At 43.2% G+C, this 26,169-nt stretch overlaps 1 protein-coding gene across 9 annotated transcripts in view; it reads right to left on the bottom strand.

The window, feature by feature from the left end:
- The window catches only part of rxfp1 (relaxin family peptide receptor 1), a 47,909-nt gene extending 23,249 nt beyond the window's left edge, over positions 1-24,660 (bottom strand). For 5 of the 9 annotated variants that reach the window (XM_066649725.1, XM_066649727.1, XM_066649728.1 and 2 more), the window contains exons 1-5: positions 24,404-24,660; positions 24,257-24,324; positions 10,421-10,570; positions 1,768-1,851; positions 904-1,009 (exon numbers count right to left, since the gene is read on the bottom strand). In XM_066649725.1, the coding sequence (XP_066505822.1) occupies positions 904-1,009; positions 1,768-1,851; positions 10,421-10,570; positions 24,257-24,324; positions 24,404-24,525 (530 nt within the window). In that variant the 5' untranslated portion in view covers positions 24,526-24,660. Of the gene's footprint in view, positions 1-903; positions 1,010-1,767; positions 1,852-10,420; positions 10,571-20,161; positions 20,247-24,256; positions 24,325-24,403 lie in introns of those variants that run through there. The other 4 variants (XM_066649730.1, XM_066649729.1, XM_066649731.1 and 1 more) reach the window with 4 other exon arrangements.
- Positions 24,661-26,169: the final 1,509 nt, after the last annotated feature.

Here is a 26,169-nt window from a genome sequence, read left to right as displayed (position 1 = left end):
AAAATGAATCCAAGCTGATACTTAAAATGTATTTAATAATTTAAAACAAAATATTTAAATAATTAATCATTTGGAATAAATATGTGGACTGGTCCCTAACAGGATTAGGGTCTAACAGGAGAATGGACACACAGCTACTGGCCAAAGCAGAGCAGTGTTAAACATCAGATCCGTCAGTCTCTGTCTGTCAGCTGATAGAAGAATGAGGCTGTGTATGTGTGTGTGGGTTTCTTCATAATTATATGAAGAAATTACACTTTTAAACCAAAACATTAGGACAACCTGTCTGACTGATGGTTAATTTGTTGATTGAGATTGTGCTGGAGGCGTCTGAGTTCAGTTCATTACAATTTACACATTTGGCTCTGAACTGACGAATCAGCATGGCCAGAGTAAGGCATGCCAGGCCTTTGCTGAAAGCTATGCTCACAATTATACGAGCCCCAGTTGGAAGCTCTTAGAGTGAGCAGGAGAGCCACGGCTGTTTTGCGTGGAGAATAATTTGATAAAATTACATTTAATTTCATGCTCAAAAATAAAGTAAATGCAAAGCACCCATGAAATTGAAAGCCGACCACAGCAGGCACAATCTGCTCTGGTTTTCACGGGGGAAAAGCTTATATGACACTTTCATCTCACATTCAGAAGAAAGTGAAGTGGGACAGGAAAAACTTTAATTTTTAACAGACAGACAACTGTCGTGTCCTGACCCATCGTGGTTCTGGAGCTGTACCAATCAGGCCCAGGCCTCATTTTTTCCACCGTAATCGCCAGTCGTTATTTCAGGAGGGGTGCTTTTAGGAGGTATATTTTAGGTTCTGGATTATCTGTGTGTGTGTGTATGTATATTTGGACCAGTGTACGGTTCTGAGAACGCTCCCTACTCAAGGTGGCAGAACTCACATCATAGTGACATTAATGGAGACAAAGGGGACATCTTTATAGTGAGCACCATCACAGTCCAACTCCAGATCCCTGCACTGACACCCAGCTGGAACAGGGCCAAGTACTGCAGGACAGACAGACACAGAGAGAGAGACCAAGACAGAGAGACAGACAGACAAACATAGAGACAGACAGATGGACAGATGAGCAGAGGGACAGATAGACATTCAACTTCAAAGCTGAATTCGAGAAGTATTCACCCAGAATTTCTTAGGAAATCACTGCCTTCCTGCTGCACGGATTACACAAAACAAAAGGAAACAGTCTAGGATTAATTTTCTAATAAGGTGATCTTAAAGTAAATGCCTTTCATTGGCTGCTGAAATAGGAACTGGTCTCCTCCTCTGAAATTTCATGAAGCCAGTTTCAGAATCTTCCTAAAATTTTATGTGCTTCGGCTTCACACTCTTAAAATAAAAGTGGTAGTAAAGAAGATGTGCTGCAGAAAAACTTCTGACTCTCACTTATCATCTGACTCTGGTCCAAAGCATAATTTCTCCTCAGAGATTAATTTAATTTGTGCATGGTGCTGGTTAAAAATGTACAACATATACTTAACAAAATAAACCCTTGGATTTCTATTGTGATTAAAGCCACAGTGTTTCACGTCACTGACTAAAAGCAGGGAGTCTGTGAATCTGAGTTAGTGGAGGGTATGATGGAGACATAGGAGATTACAAAGAAAAAGGCTGAATATATTAAATTAAGGAACAACCCACTGGGACCCAGTAGTTCTCCTGTGGCTTTGCTTTAAAGAACCACTTGAGTACAGTTTGCACACCTTTGTTTTCTGCTGCGGTGTTTTGGAGAAATCATACTCACAACACACGTTAGATTTGGTCCCAAGGTCATTGCTGGGGTTTCCAAAATATTTGTCAAACAAATGAGGCCAGCCATTGTTGTCTCCTGGAGGAAAAAGAGATCATTACAATACAATGTTTCCGAAGCTTGACTGAGAAAGTTCTCTGGTACTTATTGCCTCCTGCATCCGCAAAAATGCAAATGTGAAGTATATGAAGCCCAAACCCAAATTGTGGTGTCCTCAGTGTCAGTCTGCAGAGTCTGATAAATTGAAAACAAGTTAGTGCTATTCTTTTAAACTCAAATTTCTGTCACCTGCCAGTAACTTTAACACAATGAGAAAGTGAACCATGAAGGAACGATACTTTACAGGACTCCAGGATATATCTATGACCCGTGTACAGACTTTACGGCGCTTATGGGTCAGTCCAAGGATGGTTCTGTGCTTCGGTTCCACACTTACTAGTTTTCTAACAACATTTTTGTTCTGTTCAGTTGCTTGTGCTGGAGCTGGTAATAGTTCCTTTAAACTAGTGAAACTTTTAAAAATGGGCCAAAGTTGACATATTTGGACATCACAGGTTCATTAGTTCCAGATCAGCAAGATTATAGGCTCAGAAAGGCACGTTTTTCTGGCTGAGAACCCATGAGTTTCGGCACCATTCAAGTGGAAATGTGCTGACTCTCCAATAAGGAATAGAACACATGATGTGTGTATCACTGTGAATAACACCACGGCTGTTATTCATGTGGCACCAGGACTTTTTTGCAGTATGAATCAAGGTCAAATGATGCACTAGCGGTACACCACTGAAAATGTGAATAAAAAGATGTTGTATATGAAACAAATTCCATCCTGTTTTCAGCTTTTCTTCTGTCACAGCATAATAGCAATCATCCCTCAGTGACGGCTGGGGACAGTTGAAGGTAGCAGGAAACTGTTGAAATGGAAGCTCTATCATTTAAATCTGATCATTTAGAAATGTTAAAATTAATGTGTAAAAGGAAAATGGGACAAACCCTGCAACCTCCAGCTGATGCTTTCAAAGAAAACATCATCACTTTAGTTTTTAATATTTAAGTAATATTTGCAAAACTAATATAACCTCTGCTACAAGAAATAGAGACTTTCTTTCCAAATAGATTCTGTAACAAATTAATCTTTGCTTGTATCTGTTTGTGCATCTGGCAGTATACCTCTATTGGGCAGGTTTCTGATCAGCCAGAAGGCCTTTACAGGAAAGAGATTTTATTGCTGAATTATTATTTTTTTAATACTTAAAATGTTGAGGGGGCAAAATGTCAAATGTCCCCAGCAGGATAAGGGATAGCTTTAATTGTGTAATGTTTCTTTCAGGGAACAAAGCTCCTTCTGTTTCACACTGTATTTAACCTGCAGCTCAGCCTGGTGCAGCAACAAAACATGACAGACTGCAACTATCATCTGTGTGTCACAAAAACTCCAGATATTGTCACACCTTTACACCCAGAACTTCACAGACACTCTCTGATTAACATCGGCTTCATGTCTCACTGGAAAATTTGAGTGTTTTCTCAATCCTTCAGAACTCTTCTACACATCACATCACAATCTTTTCATTATTTCACTTCCAGGTGAAACAGCTAAGATTCACTCAGTTTTCTGTATTAAGAATTAAATTGAATTATAATGAAATATTATTTAATGATTCAGTTCTGTGTCATGCCTTTATCCTAGTGATGATATGTGTAGCAGTTGTTCTGGTCCAGGTTGAGATGTAGAAAAATGAAGGAATGTTAGGGGCCTTGCCCAAAGCTCCTACAGAGAACAGGTACATAACTCAGTCTAGGTACAGAGTGATGCATTTACCTAAGCAGGGAGTTGAACCCCAGTCTGTGTGCAGGATGTTAACAACTACACTACACCACACCAAGCTAATCAATGCATAAAGGAAGGTCTGGAAATGACTCAAACCCTTTTCACACTGGAGGAGATAAGTGTGTCACAGTACACATCATTAATTCCAGTCATTAACAAATGCATCTAGGCAGATATCCTTCATATAGGTGTTGTGGAGTGAGCGGCATGAAATAATCTTTGTTACTTACACCACTGCTCACCTGGCTCACTACCGATAAACTGGACAGGGTCAACAAACAATGGAAAAGCAGAGACAACTCCAACACTTCAAGAAGTCCTTTAACGCTCCATAGCCAACAGGGTGGCCTTTTTACATGCTACTGTGCCAAAGGAACCCAAATAAAAACAACAATGAACCATACTGGAATGCAACAGTATACAGAGAAGAGAAAGAATGCTCCACGAAGTGCAGTGCTCTACTAGCTGTTGTTTCTAAAACATGAAGGACACCTTCAGCAGGTCTTCACACTTTTCTCTGTGCATGGCTCACACAGAGAGAAAAACCCAGGATTTCTTCCTCACTGCTGGTGTAAAATAACTCGGTCTTTCTCAGGTAGGAACACAGCTTGTACATTAAAATAGTCTGATAAAATCCCACAGGTCTTTGTTTTAACTGTGGCTTACTGAGTTCAGCAAGGATAGGGGTTTATCACATGCCTGAGTATAAACATATTCAACCCAGTGCTGACACTATAACAGACCTCCAGATGAAGTTTTTCACACACACACACACACACACATATATATATATATAGAAAGAGAGAGAGAGGGAGGTTCTCTTTTTCAGAAAAGACACAATTTCTTGAGGACAGTGACAGAATCCACTGAAGCATTCTTTTCCCTGCATTCAAATAAAATATCTCAGAAGATGCAGACAGACAGGGAGAAGATCAAGTAAATCAATAAATAAATCAAGACCCCAGCACAGAGGAACACACAGAAAACACATATCAGAATTCAGGCAATGAACCCCCTAAAAACAGACAGAAATAGAGGGCATAAACACACAAGATCAAGTGACACACAGCTGGGAAATATTATAGCACCTAGGAAAGAGATGAGAAGGTGAGCAGATGGGGGTGGGGGGATACATAACAGAACACAGGGGAAAATAAGTACTTCAAAAAAGACACAATACAAAATGAGACACAGAACCTGATAATGTTCTTGGTTTGATCTATATCCATTCACCAGCAACCTGGTCCACAGCTCAAACAAAACGATTCTAGAACACACAATAATACCCATTTCTGACCACAAAATTGTTCTGCAGAACGTGGCAGTAGCTCCTCAAAATCCCTACAGCTTATTTTTCAGCCCATTAATCTTTATTCCTGTAAATAACACTGGCCTCACCATTTTTACAATCTTAACTGGGCCCCATTTGATCACCCATCATGCTTTCTCACATTCTGTCCTCAGCCACGTTCTCTCTATACATCAGGCTCTATACATCCTTCACCCAGGCTGGACCACTCCCAACACAAACGTGAGGTGACACAAGCATCACTGCCACTCCAGGCCAAAAATTATGTCCCACCCAGAACGTCCAGTAGCACGTTTCACATCAGCACCACAGTTTTATTCAGAGAATCACTGCCCTAAAGGAACAGCATTCTCTTCATGACGCTGGCCAGCAAAGTCTAACATCAGCAGCTTCTTTATTGTATTTGCAAATATTCTCCTTGTGTCTTTTTTTTTCTTCATCTGCATGTTTCTTCTCTCTGGATCCACATCCTTTCAGACCCATAGTGCTGAGCTGTTATTCTAGGGTGGAAGGACAGACCATTGTGATTTTGGTCAGATCTGGATGTTGATGTAATGGAAAAAGTTTTGGTGTGTTGCCAGGATACTGGCAGCTGTTGAGTCCAACTTTTTCTTTTTTATACCAAATCTAATCTAATCAAAAATGAATAAGGCATTATCTCATTTTCTTTTTTGTCTCCGAGTTTGGAGAGTACAGTAGATATAATACTTTCGTTTTTTGAGTACAATAACAGGTCTGGAATCTTCAGGAAGAGACTGTGTCTAATTTTTTTCAGCTCTTGAGGTTCAAAGACTTCAGAATGACAAATGGTTTTGTAGTAGAACCCCACTGAGAATAATCGCTATGTTATTCCCCTCCCTATCCATACAATGAAAGAAAGAGCAGATGACCGAGTTCAGGTGGAAACCTTCATCTCCATCTTACTGAGAGTCAGGGGTTTCTCTTCAGCTTCAGCCCTCAAACTCCCCACCTTCTCCATCACTCTCATTCCAAGAACACTCCTTTTTTTTGTCAAAGCATTGGAAAAATTCACTCCTCCGGAATTCTCCTTTTGATTCCAAATTACTCTATGAGAAGTGGCAATAGTTAAGATGTAGAAACCTGTGCTAAACTGATCGGAATTATTTCCTCACAGAGGTAAAGTTTAGAGATTCAAGCTGGCATTAGCCTTCCCTTCATTGCTTGTTTCCATTTCTTACTGTTCCCAACCTTTAATGTCCATTGTGATTATGTAGGATCTGACTTTTTGCCCCATTCTGAACTTTCACACTCAGCTGCCAACACCAGGATTAGTCATCCCCAGGGTTCACTGTCATTTTGCACAAAAACCCAAAACATGAAGGAGGTTAGAACTCAGAGCCATGCAGCCATTATATTTCTGTAACATTGCTCACAAAAGTAATGGCACTCACACACTACACCTAAAGTACATTTTCTGACCATATTTCACCCTGTTCCTAATAAATAGGCATTAATATGCAGCTATAACAGCTTCCACTCTTCTGGGGAGGATTTCTACAAGATTGTGGAATGTAGGAATGTCTACCCTTTCATACAGAAAAGCCTTTGTGAGGTCAGACACTGAATTTAGACAAGAGTGTCTAGCTCACCATCTCCATTATAGTTCATCATGAATGTGTTTGATGGGTTTGAGGTTAAATGTATGTGATGGTTGGTCATGGTGGCCTTCGTGCACCTTGATTTGTGTACTGAGGCACAATCGTGATGGAATAGACGAGCAACATCTCCAAACTGTTCCACAAAGTATATGGTTGTCAATAATGTCTTGGTTTGCTGGAGTATTAAGGATCCCCTTCACTGGAACTACCCCTGAAAAACATATGGCAGTGACGTTCAGTGATGTACCTTCCAGCATAGTAGTGACCCAAATTGTATGCTTCACTAGTAACCCTAAACCCAATTCTTAACCCTGAGAAGAAATGGGTTCATAGGTAAATATGAATGTCTTAGAGGGCATCTCAGTGCAACAGAGAATCAGTGAAATGACCTACACTGGGCTGGTTAAAAACTCAACTTCCTTTCAGAGCTGTTCCAAAATGAAATCACAACAGGTACTGGACAATACCACTTATGCTGTATAACTGAATTCTAAGCAGAATTTAAGAGGTTAACTCATAAGCTTCCCCTCCCCGGATCACCACCTTAACGTGGTGGAGGGGTTTGCGTGCCTGCGTGAGCCTAGGAGCTATGTTGTCAGAGGCAATAGCCCCTGGTAGGGTCTCCCAAGGCAAATTGGTCCTAGGTGATGGGCCAGACAAAGAGTGATCCATAAAGACAAGGATAAAGAGATTAAGAACAGAGACACAGTTTCCCTTGCCCGGAGTAGGGTTAACAGGGCCTCACCCTGGAGCCAGGCCTGGGGGAGGGGCTCCTTGGCAAGCGCCTGGTGGCCGGACTCATGGGGTCCAGCCGGGCTCAGCCCTAAGGAGTAACATGGGTCCACTCTCCCATGGGCCCACCACCTGTGGGAGAGGTAGTAATCCGGGTCTGGTGCATTGTGGATCGGGTGGCGGCGGGGGTCAGGGGCCCTGGCGTTCTGATCCTCAGTTACTGAAACTGGCTTTTGGAACATGGAACGTAACCTCTCTGATGGGAAAAGAGCCTGAGCTGGTGCGCGAGGTTGAGAGGTCCCGGCTAGATATAGTTGGGCTCACCTCGACACACAGTATGGGCTCTGGAACCAATCTCCTTGAGAGGGGCTGGATGCTCTTTCACTTTCAGTCGGACTCTCTTCTCCAGTACCCCCGCATAGACCTTACCGGGGAGGCTGAGGAGTGATCTTTCACACCCTGGAGTTGCCCAGGGTGAGAAGCATAAGGCAGGAGTGGGCTTACTCATAGCCCCCCGGCTTAGCGCCTGTACGTTGGGGTTTACCCGCCTTCGGGTTTGGGAAAGGCCTCTGACTGTTGTTTGTGCTTATGCACCGAACAGCAGTTCAGAGTACCATGCCTTCTTGGGGACCCTAGAGTGGATGCTGGAGAACACTCATTCTGGGGACTCCATTGTTCTGCTGGGGGACTTCAACACTCACGTGGGTAATGACATTGAGACCTGGAGGGGCGTGATTGGGAGGAATGGCCCCGCTAATCTGAACCCGAGTGGTGTTCAGTTATTGGATTTCTGTGCCTGTCACAGTTTGTCCATTACGAATGTTCGAGCATAAGTGTCTACAAGTACACCTGGCATCAGGACACCCTAGGCCGCATTTCGATGATCGACTTTATAGTCTCATCATCGGACCTGCCGCCATATGTTCTGGACACTCAGGTGAAGAGAGGTGCTGAGCTGTCAACTGATCACCACCTTGTGGTGAGTTGGATCAGATGGCGGGGGAGGATGCCGGACAGACCTGGCAGGCCTAAACGTGTGCTGAGGGTTTGCTGGGAAGGTTTGGCAGAGGAACCTGTCAGAAAGATCTTCAACTCCCACATCCGGCAGAGCTTCAACTGCATCCCGGGGGAGGCCGGTGACATTGAGTCAGAGGCTCGTCTATCTCTGGGGCTTAGGTGGCCGAGGTGGTAGGAAAACTCCTTGGCGGTAGGGCCCCCGAGGGTGGATGAAGTTCGCCCCGGGTTCCTCAAGGCTCTGGATGTTGTAGGGCTGTCCTGGCTGACACGTCTTTGCAACACTGCGTGGACATCGAGGGCAGTGCCTCTGGACTGGCACACTGGGGTAGTGGTTCCCCTTTTTAAAAAGGGGGATCGGAGGGTGTGTTCCAACTATAGGGGATCACACTCCTCAGCCTCCCCGGTAAGGTCTATGCGGGGGTACTGGAGAAGAGAGTCCGACTGATAGTTGAACTTCGGATCCAGGAGGAACAATGCGGGTTCCGCCCCGGTCGTGGAACACAGGACCAGCTCTTTACCCTTGCTAGGATCCTGGAGAGTGAGTGGGAGTTTGCTCAACCAGCCTACATGTGTTTTGTGGATCTGGAGAAGGCATTCGACCGTGTCTCTCAGGATATTCTGTGGGGGGTGCTCTTGGAATATGGGGTACTGGGCTCTTTGCTACGAGTCATCTCGGCGTAGCCAAGTGGCGGAAGGTGCCCGGTTTGGTGGTCTCAGGATTCCATGTCCGTTTTTTGCCGATGATGTGGTTTTGTTGGCGTCATCGAGCCGGGACCTCCAGCTCTTGCTGGACCAGTTTGCAGCCGAGTGTGAAGCGGTAGGGAGTCCGAGTCCATGGTACTTAGTCAGAAAATGGTGAAGTGCTCTCTCCAGGTTGGAAGTGATATCTTGCCTCCAGTAGAGGAGTTTAAATACTTCAGGGTCTTGTTCATGAGTGAGGGAAAGATGGAGCGGGAGATTGACAGGCGGATCGGTGCAGTGTCAGCAGTAATGCGGGCTCTGTACCTGTCCGTTGTGGTGAAGAGAGAGCTGAGCAGAAAAGCAAAGCTCTCGATTTACCGTTCGATCTACGTCCCGACCCTCACCTATGGTCACAAGCTTTGGGTAGTGACCGAAAGAACGAGATCACGGGTACATGAGTTTTCTCCGCAGGGTGTCTGGACACCCCCTTAGAGACAGGGTTAGGAGCTCGGACATCCAGGAGAGACTCGGAGTGGAGCCGCTGCTCCTCCACGTCGAGAGGAGCCAGTTGAGGCGGTTCGGGCATCTGGTCCGGATGCCTCCTGGACACCTTCCTGGTGAGGTGTTCCGGGCATGTCCAAAGGGGAGGAGGCCCCGGGCCAGACCAAGAACACGCTGGAGAGACTACATGTCTCGACTGGCCTGGGAATGCCTCGGTATACCCCCGGAGGAGCTGGAGACAGCGGCTGGGGAGAGGAAGGTCTGGATCTCCTTGCTCCGACTGCTTCCCCCGCGACCAGGACCCGGATAAGCGGTGGATAATGGATGGAAGGATGGACTCATAAGCTTTTTCTCTTGTTCACATCAGGAGGTTTGTTATCCAATAACTCTCCACTGTCATTGAGTTAATATTAACTTAGAAATTAACTTAGAAATGATGAATGAAACACTGGACTGGTGAATATTAAAGGATTAATGGTGCCCTGGATGTGGCAAAAATTATATATCACCATCCTTTTAAATATCCATAGTTCTATTATTAGAATTTCAAATTATTTCAAAGGTCATTGTCACACTGAGCTAAAGCATTTTGAGCTTCAGCTCAAACAAGTCGTAATAAAAGCTTTTGAGACACAAGTAAAACTTTTTTGTGTAATATTAAAAAACCCAGTTGGCCCAGTGAAGAGGATGAATTTATTAATGTGAGATGCTCGAAAAGAAAAGAAAAGAAAACAACAAAAAAAAAAAAACAGAAAGTACTTTGCTCCCGGTGACTCCACCATGAAATCACAGACCTGAGACTTGCCGCAAATAGTCTGATACTTTAAAAATTTTCAATCAACCAACCATTTTTTCTCACATAAGAGAATTTACAGCAAGTAACAAATTGAATCTGAGTTTCTGAAATTCTGAAACAAAATTAACCAAATGGATTCTTCATAGAAACTGAAGACTGACCGCAATTTTCCTCATCCGCCTGGTTCCCGCAGTCATCCACTCCATTACAGTGTAGCAGCTGAGGCAGACAGGTACTCAGGTTACCACAGGGGAAATATCCCAGAGGGCAATGGGAGGACCCCTCTGATACATTAACCATAATCAGAGCCACTGCAGAGAGAGAGAGAGAGAGAGAGAGAGAGAGAGAGAGAGAGAGAGACTAAAATACTGGAATCTAGAACTTTATGTTACAGAAAATTTGAAAAAAACGTATGTGATGCTAGGTTACATTCAGCCCCAAAAACATCAGGCAAGGGGTGAAGAATGAATGACCCCAACCCTGAATCATAAACACCACTTCAACTCATCCCGAAGGTACTGTATGGAGCTCCATCAGTCCATGGACCCTCTCTAGCCATATTGTTGTAATAATAAAAACACATTTTATTTATATAGTGCTTTTCAAGAACCCAAAGTATTACAAAATAGCAAAAACAGAATATCAAGAGGATCACAGCAATAAAAAAATTCAACACAACACAAATAATGAGTCTATGTAGCGGCAAATGAGCAACACATGACCAGAGTTTTAGACTTAGCAGTCATTGTAGATAATAGCAGTTTTAGCAGTCAGAAGCTTGAAATAGGTCACCACATCAACACAGCAGCAGAGTGAACAGTCAGCGGCATGAGAATGCGCTCACTGCAGCCATCACCAACAGCAACCAGGGCAGCACCAGCTGAATGTCCCACTGTCAAGCAGCATCATAACAACACGTGAAATGCTTAAAGCATAAAACTGCTTCCTGGTTAAAACAGAAGCAGCTAGCTCTGACGTTAGCAAACCATCTAAACACTGCAGGCAGAGCCCACCCTTCACAGCAGCTGTATTCTCTAACAACGGTGTTCTCTCTCTGCAGGAAAATGCTACATGCCACACAGTAAACACACATATCCATGGAGGCCCATATCCATGGAGGACCATATCCACATCACAGCTTACAGTACTGAATAAACTGATGCTGGTGCCTTAAATTCAGAGAACACAGGACATCCTTCAGAAATCACAAAGATTCCACCACCGATCAAGTCACAGGTGCTTGGGCAGCTTGAGGGAACCCACACAAATTTAAGCAGGAGGTTTTAATGTTACAGGTGATTGATGTTAACAGGTGGTGGACAGGAAATAAAATACATCTGTGTTGACATCTGGTCCCATTAAGCACCACTGTAAACAGTTTCATGCTGGACTGCTCCCAATAACACTGAGTCTCAAACTGGGAAGTCTGCAGCTTATTAGAAATCAGTGGAAGCCAGGAAATAAGGTCTTCTGAAAAAAAATACCTGTGGGGTACCTGCCCACCCAGAGGGGGCAGGAGCAGGTGATCCAATATCTACCTTTTTCATGACCCTTCTTGCATCAAGTGCTCAAACCCAGGGTGGTCTCAGATGTATCAGAACATTTCCTCTACCTTCATTTGCTGTGGTACCCACTATGAACTGTTGTAGGAAACAATTTTTTTTACTTTGTATTAGTGGACAAATATCCTTAAATGAAGATTAGTTAAAATTAGAAAGTATAATTACATATTCATTGTATGAAATCTTGTATTTTATATGTACTCATATGAATGATTAACCAGTATTTACCCATGTAGTACACAGTTAAGATCCTGCACACTAACTGGCATGTTGACTCAGTATTTACACCTTTCTAAATTCTTAAACATTTAACATTGAACAGAGGTGCACTTAGGCTTTTAGCATGCTGATAGCTTCGGAGGACCCTGAAGTCCATTAGGGACTCCCCTAAATTTTGGTGACAGAAAAGGAGGCTTGGGAAAGAAAAGGTATATTGTTAGAAGGGCATGATAAATGTTTTGGGGTCACGGGTGCATGTGAAACTTGCACGCAAAAAACCTGAGTACTAACATGTCTTATTATGCATATTAATATATGTTAATCAGCCAGAAACGCCTCAACACTAGGCTATACGTCATAGGGGGTATAACTGTGGAGTCAGATGGGGAGAGGTCAGAACTTTACTTGGTAAGGGCATTAGACTGTTTTTTTTTTTCATTTATTAGTTCTCTTGGATCCAATATTGTTAAATAAATACTTTGATTTGCTTTGAACTTCACTCGACTGGTTTTTGCAACGCTTCCAGAACGAGCACGTCTCCCCGAAGAGGGAGGGTGTATTTTGGACCTTTTGGATATTTTTAAATTTTAAATACTTTGAGAACGGTCCAAAAGAACATTTTAATCTTCAATTGGTGACCCCGACGTGCGGGAAGCTCGAGAATTAGGACGATTTTGGACTCCTTTCCAGTCGCAGCCGCAATGAACTAAGGTGGGTGCGCAGACCCTGTTTATTCAAACTCTGCATATTGGACTTTTTAAATTGGAGTGGTGCGGAGGTCCGACGGCGGTCCGGAGTGGGGTATTGAGCAAATCAATTTATGTTAAATATGTTTTTATAATTTTCTATCAGTTTATACATTTGGGGTTGCTTGTTTGAAAAAAATAATTATTGAATTTAAAATATAATAGATGGATGCTGGTTCCCATCTTTGAGACAGAGAGGTGGCGTCCTCCACTCGGAACCTGACGAGGTTTCGAGTTTATTGCCTGGTCGAAAAGGTTCGTCCATGAGAGTTCGTCTCCTCTGAAGTATAATCACGCGGACGCTGTTCCCGCACATTTCATATTTAGTCGCGGACGCTGTACCCGCGAGCGGAAGCTGTTCCCGCAAAAAAGGTGGAAGCTGTTCCCACCTGGTTTTGGTGTATTTTAATGAAATTTGATTGTGTATTCATGTTTTATGTCTGTTCTGAGAGCCTGTGTTATTCTTAGAGGCTGTTACATGACTGTCGTGTATGTTTCTGCTCGCTAGAGGGCGATAGAGGATTGCATAAACTGGTTGATTTATTTGAACAAGAGCGCCTGCTCAGATTTAAAAATTCTGTGTCTTTCTTTTTGGGGTTTATTTGCATATATTGGTCATTTAGACTCGCTGTGGATAAAAATATATTTTGTATTTCGTTTATGGCTTATTATATTAAGAATCTTATTTTTCCGGTTCAGTTTGCATTTTTTTTTGACTGTGGTAGTTTGTGTTAAAAATTTATTTTCTGCCTCGGTTTGAACTTTTCGTTCATCATAACATATTTTGTAACCTGCTTGCTATTTCAGTAGTTCTCAAAAATTTTGCTTTCACTTGTTATAATATAACTTGGAATTTGATTGCCTTTTTAACGGTGTGCTGATGATGTTCCTTCTGTTTGGCTGGAACTATTTCTCAACATATTAAGCACATTTGTGGCTTGTTGACGGTTAAGTGTGTCAGGTAACTTGTTTTCGTTCCTAAAATATAGTCGTTGGTTTAATTGTGTGTTGTGAGATACTTGTCCTGCTTTTCTTGCTTTTTCCATTTACTACGAATTGTATTTCGTATATTGGCGTGTTATTTGCTTCTGCCTAATAAGCTTTTTCGGTCCGTGGGCCGGTTTCATAATTAATGTAAATTAGGCTTCGCTTGCTTTTGATTGAATATTGTTTGAAGACACGCTTATGTTTTTTTATCCACCTGTGAAATTATTCACAGGGCTGAGGTGGTCCTGCTTTTATTGGCTGTGTTTAAACCTGACTTTAAAACTTGGACTTTTTTTTTTTTTCTTCTCTTTTCTATATACCGTCCAGAGAGCGCTTAAGTGTTGCGTGGGCGCTGTGTGGGGGAGACCCTGGGAAACTGTTGAATTGTGATGAAACCTTGCAGTGTTAATTGATTTGCAATTAAAGAGTGAACTAGAACGAAGACCCATTCAGGTAAGGTCCAATTTTTTAAATCAGCTCCTTACAGACAATATGGCTACTACTAGGGACTTACATAATGAATTAAACGCCATTTACGGCGTGGGGAATTGGGAATGGAAACCGTTAGTTCAGCAAATTGAAATGATCGCTGAGGGAGTGAAAAATGGAGCAATAAATTTGAAAAAGCGGGATATTGTGCACAAAAGTGTGCTCAAGAGATTTGATGACTGGGTTAAAACACACACAGGGGACACTGTATCTTTGATAACTTGCATTAATCAGTTGAAGAGAGAAAAGGAGCAAATATTACATCAGGCTGAAGCAGAGGTTAGTAGGGCTAGCCTTTTCAACAGAGCTAAGGCAAAGAAAAGTTTGAAAATAGCTAAAACGGACATTGCGGAGTTAACAGCTGTTAAAATGGCGTTTCTCAGTATCACCCCGCAGCTCGTTATATTGAAAACACCAGGTCCGTCACATTTGAAGGCTGTTTCACTTACTGCCGAGAATGCGGAAGTGGAAATTGAGTATACCAAACACAAGGGGGAGGAGCCTACAGCTCCGCCTCCGCCATACAACTTAGGCCAAGTCCCAACACCTGACAATATCCTACCAGTCTTCAGTGTAGACTCAGGCACAGTGAGTTTACAGACAGACACAGACGGGAGGGGCTCTGCTTGTCAGCAGGCAGCCCACAGAGTCACACACACAAATGCACACACAGAAGATCCATTTCAATTGCGAAGGCCACATGAGTCAATTTCAATTGCACACACTAATATTAACACCGACTGTTCTGACATTATAGATACCACAGGAAATTATATAGAACAGGATAAAGTGTGCATTGCCAATAAACAAACACTGACAACACCATTTAAGAACCCGATGCCAAGTAAAAATAAACAAAACATCAGGATTAAAGCAGATTTAGAGGGCCATGTCACAACGGATGACTCTGACCAAGATGAGGGACATAGCAGATGATGAGGACAGTGCGAATGGACGACGTGGTGGTAGACGGATGATTGATTTGAACAATACATTGCGTGCCATGGAAAACCTCATACTAGAAGAAAAGAGACAATTGGAATTAAAACAACAGACTTTAGAATGCGACAGCACACCTCAAACAAAACGGACATTTTGAGACGAAGCACCAGACCCCGACACCCGCCTGACAGATATTGGACTGACACTAACGTCGGCACTATGCTTCCATTAGTGGCCACTAGTACAGGAACATATAAATATGTACCATTATCACTGAGTGATGCACAGACTTTGGTCAATCAGCTTCCACCTTTATGTAGTGGAGCGGCTGCCTGGATAAGAAAGCTGGACAGTCTGACAGGTGGCATGACTCTAGCACTTGGGGATTTTAGAAACATTATTAAAAGATTGACTACTTCCATGGAAGCAGCTGAAATAGAGAGACAGGCTCAGACATCTACTCAACCTAATTATGATCTTTTCCACACTCACTCGCAGCGCCTCACTGACGTTATAACGCTAGGGGGCAGCAGTTGGTTTGGTTTAGAACTGCAGTTGTGAAAGGCCTGCCAGCCCTCATAAAGGACAAAATTGAAGACGATCCTAATGTGGGCCCTGACGCACCACATGACCTGTGGGTTAGACACGTTTTGTTCCATATGAACAAATATAAGGAAAAATTAGATAACAAAGACAAGGAGACACTTAAGTTACAAAGAGACCTACTAATTGTTCAACTAGCAGAAGCCAGGAAATCTATAAATGATAATAAAAAGCAAACAAAGTCTGACACCATGATGCCTATGACTGCACTACCACCACCAACTATGCAATCACCACAAACATTCATGAACACACAGACATACATGCCTACCCAATCAGGGCCACCACAAAACCCACCGTATAATTATGGACCAAGTCCATATTTCCCATACCAGCCCTACTCAGGGGGCAGGGGGTGGGGTAATGGCAGGTGGAGGGGCAGGGTCCGCCGCCGGACAGGGGCGTGCCTAAGATGTGGAGCCTTGGACCACTGGGCAGCACAATGTAGGGCACCACTCTTTACTGACTCCGGCTATCCACACCAGGCACCACACCCACAGGCGGCACCAAAACCGGAGCCATCACATCTTCCTGGTGGCCAATACAGCATGGAGCCGTGGGGTGGACATTGACGGGGCCCAGAGGAGCACCAGGACAGCAGGGCCAGGGCAGAACCCATGCTGTCATTAACTGTGGGGGCCTCCAAAATCCGTTTTCTGGTAGACACGGGAGCCACATGGTCAGCCATCAACACAGTATTACCCGCACATCTGATGAGCGAACACACTGTGCAAGTAAGGGGCTTCTCGGGGACATCTACATCACTGCCAAAAACAAGACATTTGCCAGTCAGTACTGGTACACAGACTGTGTCACATTCATTTTTAATTGCACCACAAGCACCCTTGAACATTTGTGGTAGAGACTTGTTGATGAAAATGGGAGTATCTATTTTATGCCAACCAGATGGGATCACACTTACGTGGTTGGACGGACACAAAACTGTGTCAGTGGTGGGGTACACTGATGGTATGTACCTGATGAGACCTCAGCAGGATGAGTCGGTAGACATTTACTGGGGTTTAGTGACTGGACAGACGGACCCGTTACCATGACTCATTGCTTTGTTCCACCAGTGGTCGCCTTGGATTACAGCCATGGCACCCTACGTCCCTCCGCCCGACCCATTCCATGTCACCCTGTTCTATGATGTAGGGGGAGATTTAAATTACCATGAAGCTTTTCAAACAGAATTAGAGGTACAACTGTCTCACACGGCGGCACCACACATTTCACTAGCTCTCCATCCGAGACACGAGGCCAAGCAGTTGGGCCCTATGGTAAAAAGAGCAAATGAGGCCACGGATTGGGTCCGGACCCAGCTGCCTGGTGTCATGTTTTCACAGTCAACACAGACATATCACATCACTGATAACTCACCCATCCTAGTAACATTGCACCATCAATTGCTGCCTAGACACCATGGTTGTGAGGACACTGATCATCCACAGACGGAGGCACTATTAGCATCACTACCTGACACATTGTGGTCCACAGGACCAGCTGATGTAGGATACACTAATCAAACACCTGTCTCTTTTTGTATGAATATTACACAACCAATTTGGATTCCCCAATATAAACACAAGCCAGATGCTGTTGAATCTTTGGATAAAATGGTCCAGGCTTTGGTGGAGGCCGGAGTCCTGGAACCATGTCAATCAGCATGGAATACACAGATTCTGCCGGTTCTGAAAAAGGAGCCTGGCCAATATCGGATGGCCCATGATTTAAGAGCCGCGAATGCAGCCTTGGCTACTGCCACTGTTCCGGTTCCTAAACCGTACACCGCTCTGTCGGAACTAGGTCCAGACATGAAATGGTTCACTTGTATTGATTTGGCTAACGCATTTTTCTGTATTCCGCTGGCAGAACACTGCAGAGATATATGTGCATTCACACATAAAGGTATACAATACAGATACACTAGATTACCTCAAGGTTTTGCTCTCTCTCCAGGATTGTTTAATCAGGCCCTGAGGCGGAGTCTGGACTCATGCCAACTGCCAGAAGGCTCCTTATTGATACAATATGTTGATGATATTGCTTTGGCGGCTAAAACACCAGAAATCTGCTTTGAAGCAATGCTTATCAGACGCGGGGTACAAGGTTTCTAAACAGAAATTACAGTGCTGCAGATCTAGGGTTACTTTCTTAGAGAGAGTAGTAACACAGGGTTCCATGGGCTTGTCCGCCACACACCGGTCCGCTATACTGTCACACACAAAACCTGAAACTGTGAAAGACATGTTAGCATTTTTAGGACTGAATGGCTATAGCAGACAATACATTCCTGACTTTATCGGACGTACACAACCTCTTAGAGACATGGTGAAATCTCTAGGGATGAGAAATTTGTCTGGTAAGCTCACCTGGACGGTGGAGTCAGAACAGGCGTTTATAGATGTTAAACAAGCCTTATCCGTTGCAGTTGACTTAGCCAGACCTGACTATTCATTACCTTTTTACATGGATGTTTCTGAAACAGACACTGTGATTAATGGTGTACTGTTTCAGAAAAAGGGGGAAGGTAGAGCAGTACTAATGTATTTAAGTGTCCCATTGGACCTTATAGAGAGGAGACAACCACAGTGCACAAGACATGTAGCAGGACTGACCAAATTAGTACAGAAAACAGCACATCTAGTAGCAGGATACCCATTGCGCATTCTAACCACACACGGAGCAGTAGCGTACATAAACTCACAGATGTTCACACTCACTCCATTGCGACAGAGACGCATTCACAAAGCATTGACTGCACCCAACATCACCTACACACACGAAGGAGTTAACATGGCAGATGGAATGTTTGAAGGTCCACCACATGAGTGTGAGGAACAGGTGGAAAGGCAAGGAAAAGTAAGACCAGACTTACAAGCCACACCCATTCCAGGGTCATGGAATTTATGGACGGATGGGTGTGGGTACAGGGCAGATACAGGTGAAGTCAGAGCAGGATACGCAGTAGTTCAGGAAGCAAAGGGGGAAACACATGAGTTTCAGACAGTTATATCAGAGGAGGTGAAACAAAACCCATCAGTGCAGAAGGCAGAACTGCTAGCAGTAATTTCAGCATTAGAAGTGGCAGAAGGAAGGGACGTCACTATTTATTGTGACTCAGCGTACGTAGTAACAGCTGCGCACGTAGACATTCCACATTGGAAGCAGGTTGGATATGTCACAAGCACAGGGAAACCAGTCAAACACAAGACAGAACTGATGTGATTGGAAGCAGCTATACACAAGCCAAATAAGGTAGCGATTGTGAAGTGTAAAGGACATCAAAAGGGAGACACAATAATAAACAGAGGGAATGAGGCTGCAGATGAGGCAGCAAAAAGAGCAGCAGGATACACGGAACCCAACAACATGCTTGTGTTGGACTCCAGTGTACCCTGGGAACCGATTCCCACAGAACAAGAGCTTAGACACATACAGGATCAGAAGAAAAAGTCAGTATGGCTAGCAAAGGGAGCTAGCCCAAACAGTCAGGTGTGGACATCACAAGAAGGGCAAGTAGTTTTACCAATGTCACTAGCAGAAGCAGTTTTAGAAGAAGCACACACAGTGGCGCACGTAGGAAGACGACAGACACTGGAAAATCTAAAACAATGGTGGCACCCATACATGTCAGCATTAGTGGTTGATCACATCACTAAATGTCAGATTTGTAATACACAAAACGTAGCAAAAGCATTTAAACTAGCTCCAGGAAGGTTTCCATTGCCAGATTCTCATGGACATAAGATTCAAATGGATTACACAGATATGATTGACCCCATTAGGAGATATAGATATCTCCTGGTCGTTGTAGATAGATTCTCGGGGTGGGTAGAGGCAGTCCCCACTCTGAGGGAAGATGCAAAATCAGTCTGTAAGTTTCTGATTAATTGTTGGATTCCGAACCATGGGTTTCCTAGGAAAATTTTTTCAGATAACGGGAGTCATTTCACGAGCAAAACACTGCAGTGGGTGGAGCAGTCGTTGGGGCTGTGCCATAGCTATGGTTGTGTGTATCATCCTGCCTCACAAGGTCAGGTGGAGAGGATGAATCAAAATTTGAAATCAAAATTAGCTAAGATTACACTGACCACGGGCATGAATTGGCTTGATGCCCTCCCAATTGCCCTGATCAGTATTCGGAGTTCAATTAATAGAAGCACAGGCTTCTCCCCATTTGAACTGGTCAGAGGCGTAGCATTTCCCGGCCCGAAAACAAGACTTGATGCGGGCTTGCCTGGGACAAACACAGATGAGTATCGTCAACTGTTTTTGAAACTAAAATCAGTGTGTGAGGAACTATCTGTGCAGGTACGGAGAAACAGAGGAGGAGACGAGGAGCATGAGATACCTCCTGAAGTGGCCATCGCTCCATGGGTGTATCTGAGAGCCATCAAGCGAAAGTGGTCAGAACCTCGCTGGACAGGCCCATTCCGGGTGACAGAGAGAACCAGCCACGCGGTACGACTCAAAGGTAAAGGCAGCTCATGGTACCACCTGTCTCAGTGCAAGCCAGCACTGCCACCAGAGGAGCCCCAGCCGGAGAAGCAAGCATCTAATTAGTAACAAGTGCCAGCTGGACACTCTGCGAACAACAGGTGTCACTGGAGTGCTGTCTGAAGCTGTTGAAGATCCAGAACACATTATTATTTTCTTTACAGGTTGTCGTGGACTGTTCTTCTTTTTTACAGGTTGCTTCTACTGTTAATTTTTTCCTTTCCTTGCAGGTTGAACTTTCTAAACAAATTGTAAAAAAAAAAAAAAAACGCACCCTGTAACTTTAACACTTAAACATATAAGAGTTTAGATAATATTTCCTTAAGTATAAGGAAATGTAAGATAAAAATAAGTGGGGAAACACATTGATTGTTTAATGATGGCTTGGTATGGTAAAAGGGGGTGTGACAGGACAAAATGCAGACAACATTACCAACCAGTACTTCCTCCAGATATTCTGATATGGCTCCAGGTAACCATAACTATTACTCTATTGAGTATAATGATAATAACACTGGACATGATCTTCACACAGGAACAATTAACAACGGTAGAGGGAACAGTTGTCAATATTTCAGCAATCGTATGCCCGGCAAACGCGACAATTAAAGAACTAACATCACAGCTAAGTAGAACTAAACGATGAACCATCTCTCAGCCTAAATCTAAATGCATCAGACGCTGGGGAGGTATAGAATTAGACTATCATTGGGGTGAGACAACCACATGGAGAGTGAACTTATGTGAAGTGGTTAAATGTGGTACAAATCAGCTGGGGCATAATGGGGAGCCGGTGTATTTGTGTTGGACTCGTGACGACAATATTAAATGTAATCAAAACACCGACCAAGCAGCTTATAAGGCTAGACCTTGTAACAAATGGGAAGATGTGATGAGGTCAACACATGTTAATTGGAATCCGACTACACGTTGAGCGACTCGTGAACGGGAGAAATGGGAAAAACTTAACATACAGAGGGATAATGGTCTAATAACCAATTTGATAACTATTGCATTGGAGTGGCAAGCCGACTCTAATGGGGAAAAGTCTTCAGCATTTTTCATAGGGGTCGGGGTAGATGTAAGTGGTAATGACCCTGTGGGGTGGATTAAGGTCAGAGTTAGAAATAAACCAACAGCCGACACCGTTGAGGACACAAAAAACATGACAGACAACACTGGGGGGAATCAGTCTATATTGGGAACAGATTATTCTACATGGACAACCGAACAAATCGTAAAATTAAGCACAGGGTTTGAAGGGAGTAACTTATGGATTAGATGGATAAATGCGCAAGCCAGAGAAGCTAACATGGACGGGTGCATAGCCAGACCAACATTGTTTTTAGGTCCAGCCCCATTATTTCCGAGTACTGCCTTGGTAAACATTTTTCCAGTCATAGCAAACAACACAGGCTCAGGGCCGTTCAAGATTCCTGAATCAGGTAACTTCACTTGTTTTAACCATACAGCAGGTGACGTGACACGGAGTGCAAAACACTTAGGTAACATAAATCCTAAATGGTGCCACACTATATTTAATCATGACTCCGGTAACTATATAGGACCATGGGCTAGAGCAGGACTGTATTATTATTGTGGAGGGTTAAATCTATTGCTAAGACTACCTATGGATAGTCACGGCCTTTGTGCTATGGTTAGATTAATTTCCCCAATCACTATGTATGGCGCGCACAAACCCACTCCTAATCACAATAGGCTTAGACGATCAGGTGACTATGACTTCGACTTAACTAAAAACACACCCACTTATATAGACGCAATAGGAATTCCCCGTGCAGTGCCAGACGAACATAAATTGGTAGATCAGATAGCGGCAGGATGGGAAAGTATTTTCATTTGGATCACACCAAACAAGAACGTTGATAGAATTAATTACATAAATTACCAAGTAATGAGACTGGCTAACATCACTGGAGCAGCAATAACTGGTTTATCAGAACAACTATCTGCAACTTCATTAATGACCATACAAAATCGTATAGCTTTAGATATGGTACTCGGTAATCAGGGTGGCGTTTGTCATATGCTCGGAGATGTATGCTGTACTGTAATTCCAAATAATACGGCCCCAGATGGAAAGGTGACTAAAGCCTTAATAGCCCTAAAATCTCTGTCTAGAGAGATGGCAGAAAACACGGGAGTAGACAATCCAATCACTAAGTGGTTAGAGAGAACTTTTGGACAATGGAAAGGCGTGTTCATATCTATGGCTTCAGTCGTAGTGGTATTTGCCGCTATTCTAGTCACGTGCGGATGCTGCTGTGTACCTTGTATTAGGTCCCTGATAGAGAGAACAATAACAAAGGGCAAAGATCCTCCACCACCATATATGTTAACTATGTTGGAGTGTGCGGAAGAGCGGGAGGAATTACTGTTGTAGAATAAGTAGTTTGGGGGATAACAAACAGGGAAATAATGTTACTTCCTCCTGTTGACATGGTTAAAATTTTGGCCGCCTGGGGGCAGAAGGGGCAAGTGGGAGAATTTTTCCTGTCAAAAAATTGGTTGGTTGGCTGCCCGACAGGTTTTCGCTCTCACAGGTTAACTACATGTCAAAAACATGTTTGGAGGATTTAGAGTGTGATGACGTGTCTTGGGACACGTCATAAGGGGGAATTGTTGTAGGAAACAATTTTTTTACCTTGTATTAGTGGACAAATATCCTTAAATGAAGATTAGTTAAAATTAGAAAGTATAATTACATATTCATTGTATGAAATCTTGTATTTTATATGTACTCATATGAATGATTAACCAGTATTTACCCATGTAGTAAACAGTTTAGATCCTGCACACTAACTGGCATGTTGACTCAGTATTTACACCTTTCTAAATTCTTAAACATTTAACATTGAACAGAGGTGCACTTAGACTTTTAGCATGCTGATATAAATCACAAGTGTTAAGCTTAGGAGGACCCTGAATTCCATTAGGGACTCCCCTAAATTTTGGTGACAGAAAAGGAGGCTTGGGAAAGAAAAGGTATATTGTCAGAAGGGCATGATGAATGTTTTGGGGTCACGGGTGCATGTGAAACTCGCACGCGAAAAACCTGAGTACTAACATGTCTTATTGTGCATATTAATATATGTTAATCAGCCAGAAACGCCTCAACACCAGGCTATACGTCATAGGGGGTATAACTGTGGAGTCAGATGGGGAGAGGTCAGAACTTTACTTGGGAAGGGCATTAGACTGTTTTTTTTCATGTATTAGTTCTCTTGGATCCAATATTGTTAAATAAATACTTTGATTTGCTTTGAACTTCACTTGACAGGTTTTTGCAATGCTTCCGGAACAAGCACGTCTCCCTGAAGAGGGAGGGTGTATTTTGGACCTTTTGGATATTTTTAAATTTTAAATACTTTGAGAACGGTCCAAAAGAACATTTTAATCTTCAGAACATAGACACTATAGTGGCCAGTTGTTTGTGGACACAGTTCATCCAAAATGTCTTAATAAATAGGACAAATGATCTGTTTCCAGAAGTAAACCACTTAAAAATCTTAATGAAATGTTTTTAATTGTATCTGTCTGTAGAAATTTTAAGTGATCATTCACAAGGAATTTTTTAGACTGCATATTTTTAAATATAAATTTAAATTAGCAGGATTAGAACAACCACACTCCCCCAGCCTCTGTTCTTGTGTGAATACTTTACATTACACAGAAGATGTGTCTGAAGGTTTAGTGAGGTCAAATACTAACCCAAAAATTGGCTCCGGATTGTAAACTCCACTCAAACTCAACCTAAATGCAGTCACTCTGGAGAACACAACTCCAATATTCGACATGTGCACTAAATTATCATTAAATTAGCAAGGTTTTTTACTGAGTTACACACAGAGTTACACATCACAATTTACTTTAAACAATTCAGTAGTTTAATACTGAGCTCATGAAAATAGAGGTAAACCACACACACCTGTAAACCTGTTCTGAGCCTCAGAGTGCAAGGGCTGGACTGTAATTAAAGACTGGGCTCTGGAAGCTCTGTGAAACATGCAGAAAGTTATAGATTTATATTCAGTTACTTGAAATTAACAAATCAATCCACAAATCTGCTTCATACCCCATCATCCTCTGTTCTGTCCTCTCTGTCCAATGCTGGTAACGGTGCATGTCTGAAGGTGAAGGATCTGAAGACTTACCTGAGGCTACACACAGCAGAATGCTGAGGATGGAGCTTTGCATGGAGCCTCAGAAACAACACTGAAGTCCAAAGTCGAAATAAGAGCCTCCTTCCCTTCCTCCACCTCCTCTCTTTCCCTCACGCTGAGATGAAAAATGAGGCATACGCTGAGTTGTCTCAGAAAGGCACACGAGACACACAGTCTCCTTTAGTGAACCACAGTGTGAATGTCCAGCACTCGCGCACAAGCTTTTTACACAAACCACACCCCCATTAAACAATTGGCTAGCACAGGCTCGTGTTCTGTCCTAAGATTGGCAGGCAGTGCTTAGACTCTGGAGCTGGGATTGGATGGTGATGTTTCAGTTCCTGAGCCTTAGTGAAAATGTCCGGATTCAGAGCCAGAACTGGCCGGTGAGGTCAGGGGCGATTGTCTGAGCTTGAATTAATGCTTTGTTCCCTTTATTAACCCTGCCTTTTTCCTGTAACTCAAAAACCTTGCTTCGCTTTCACTCACTAGAAATGGATCAACATCACATCATTATACTGCCCAGAACAGCAGGCAGCAGCAATGTGGGTCATTCTCCTTCTCCAATGAACCTCTCTCTCCGGACCCTACAGGGCTTGGATCCCACCCATGTGCCAGAAAGCCCAAATCAAAATATCACAGCACCAAACCCAAGCAGCCAGTGGGGGCACTGTTCTCTTACTGGAATGAAGATGTCATTTTACAGACCTCTCTGACCCAGTAAAGGTCCATTCACAAACATAATGACATTAGGATCCTGTCCAGCAAAGCTTTTGAGATGTTTTGGTCAGTAATTATAAGAAGCAAAATGTGTGAAATAGGGAGAATGCTATGCTGAAGAATTCTACACAATGCACTTCCTGCTGTGCAGAAACTTTAAGATGAATATTCCCCTCAGTATTTTATAAGATTAAGTGCATGAAACCCCAAACAAACAAACAATAAATCCTTGAGCATTACTTAAGTGTTTCAGTTTTACATTTAACATGCAGGTGAGTGGATTGACAGTTGGAAAGTCCCTGAAAAAGGAGAGAGAGAGAGAGAGAGAGAGAGAGAGAGAGAGTTATAGAGCACACCCCAGGGTCAATCTCACTAGCCAAAGCTTCAGGGTGTTCAACATATTCAGATGACTCATGGAAGTGCCCTGCCAGTCTGACACCATTTCATTTTCATTCATTCATCTGTAACCGCTTATCCAATTCAGGGTCGCAGTGTGTCCAGAACCTACATGGGATCATTGGGTGCAAGGCAGAAATACACCCTGGAGGGGGCACCATTTCATTTTGCTCCTTCAATTTCTTTCCTGGCATAAATGACCCATGAAATTGCTCTGTCCCAGTTTAAACGTTTTTATAATCACAGAACCTTAGTCAGCAGCAAATTCCAACATGCAACATACATCAAAATGTCTTGCATTTAACACATCTATAGCAGTCAGTGCACACACACACACACACACACTGATAGGGAGTGCTGTTCCTCCAGTCACCCCACCCCATCCCAACTGTTGTAGGGATCAAACAATGACCTTCCAGTCATAAGCCAACTTTTCTACCCATTAGACCATGACTCTCCCTAAGTTGGAGGACACACAAACAGCCCTTGGTCTGGTCGTCAGCAAAGCCATGCCACAATTCAATAAACAGAAATGGAGCTATGTTTTACTGGGTCTTGTTGT

This window comes from Hoplias malabaricus, chromosome 17, assembly GCF_029633855.1.
Source record: "Hoplias malabaricus isolate fHopMal1 chromosome 17, fHopMal1.hap1, whole genome shotgun sequence".
Classification (NCBI taxonomy): Eukaryota; Metazoa; Chordata; class Actinopteri; order Characiformes; family Erythrinidae; genus Hoplias; species Hoplias malabaricus.
Note: the sequence above shows the minus strand (reverse complement) of the source record. Positions and strands in the feature narration are given on the sequence as shown.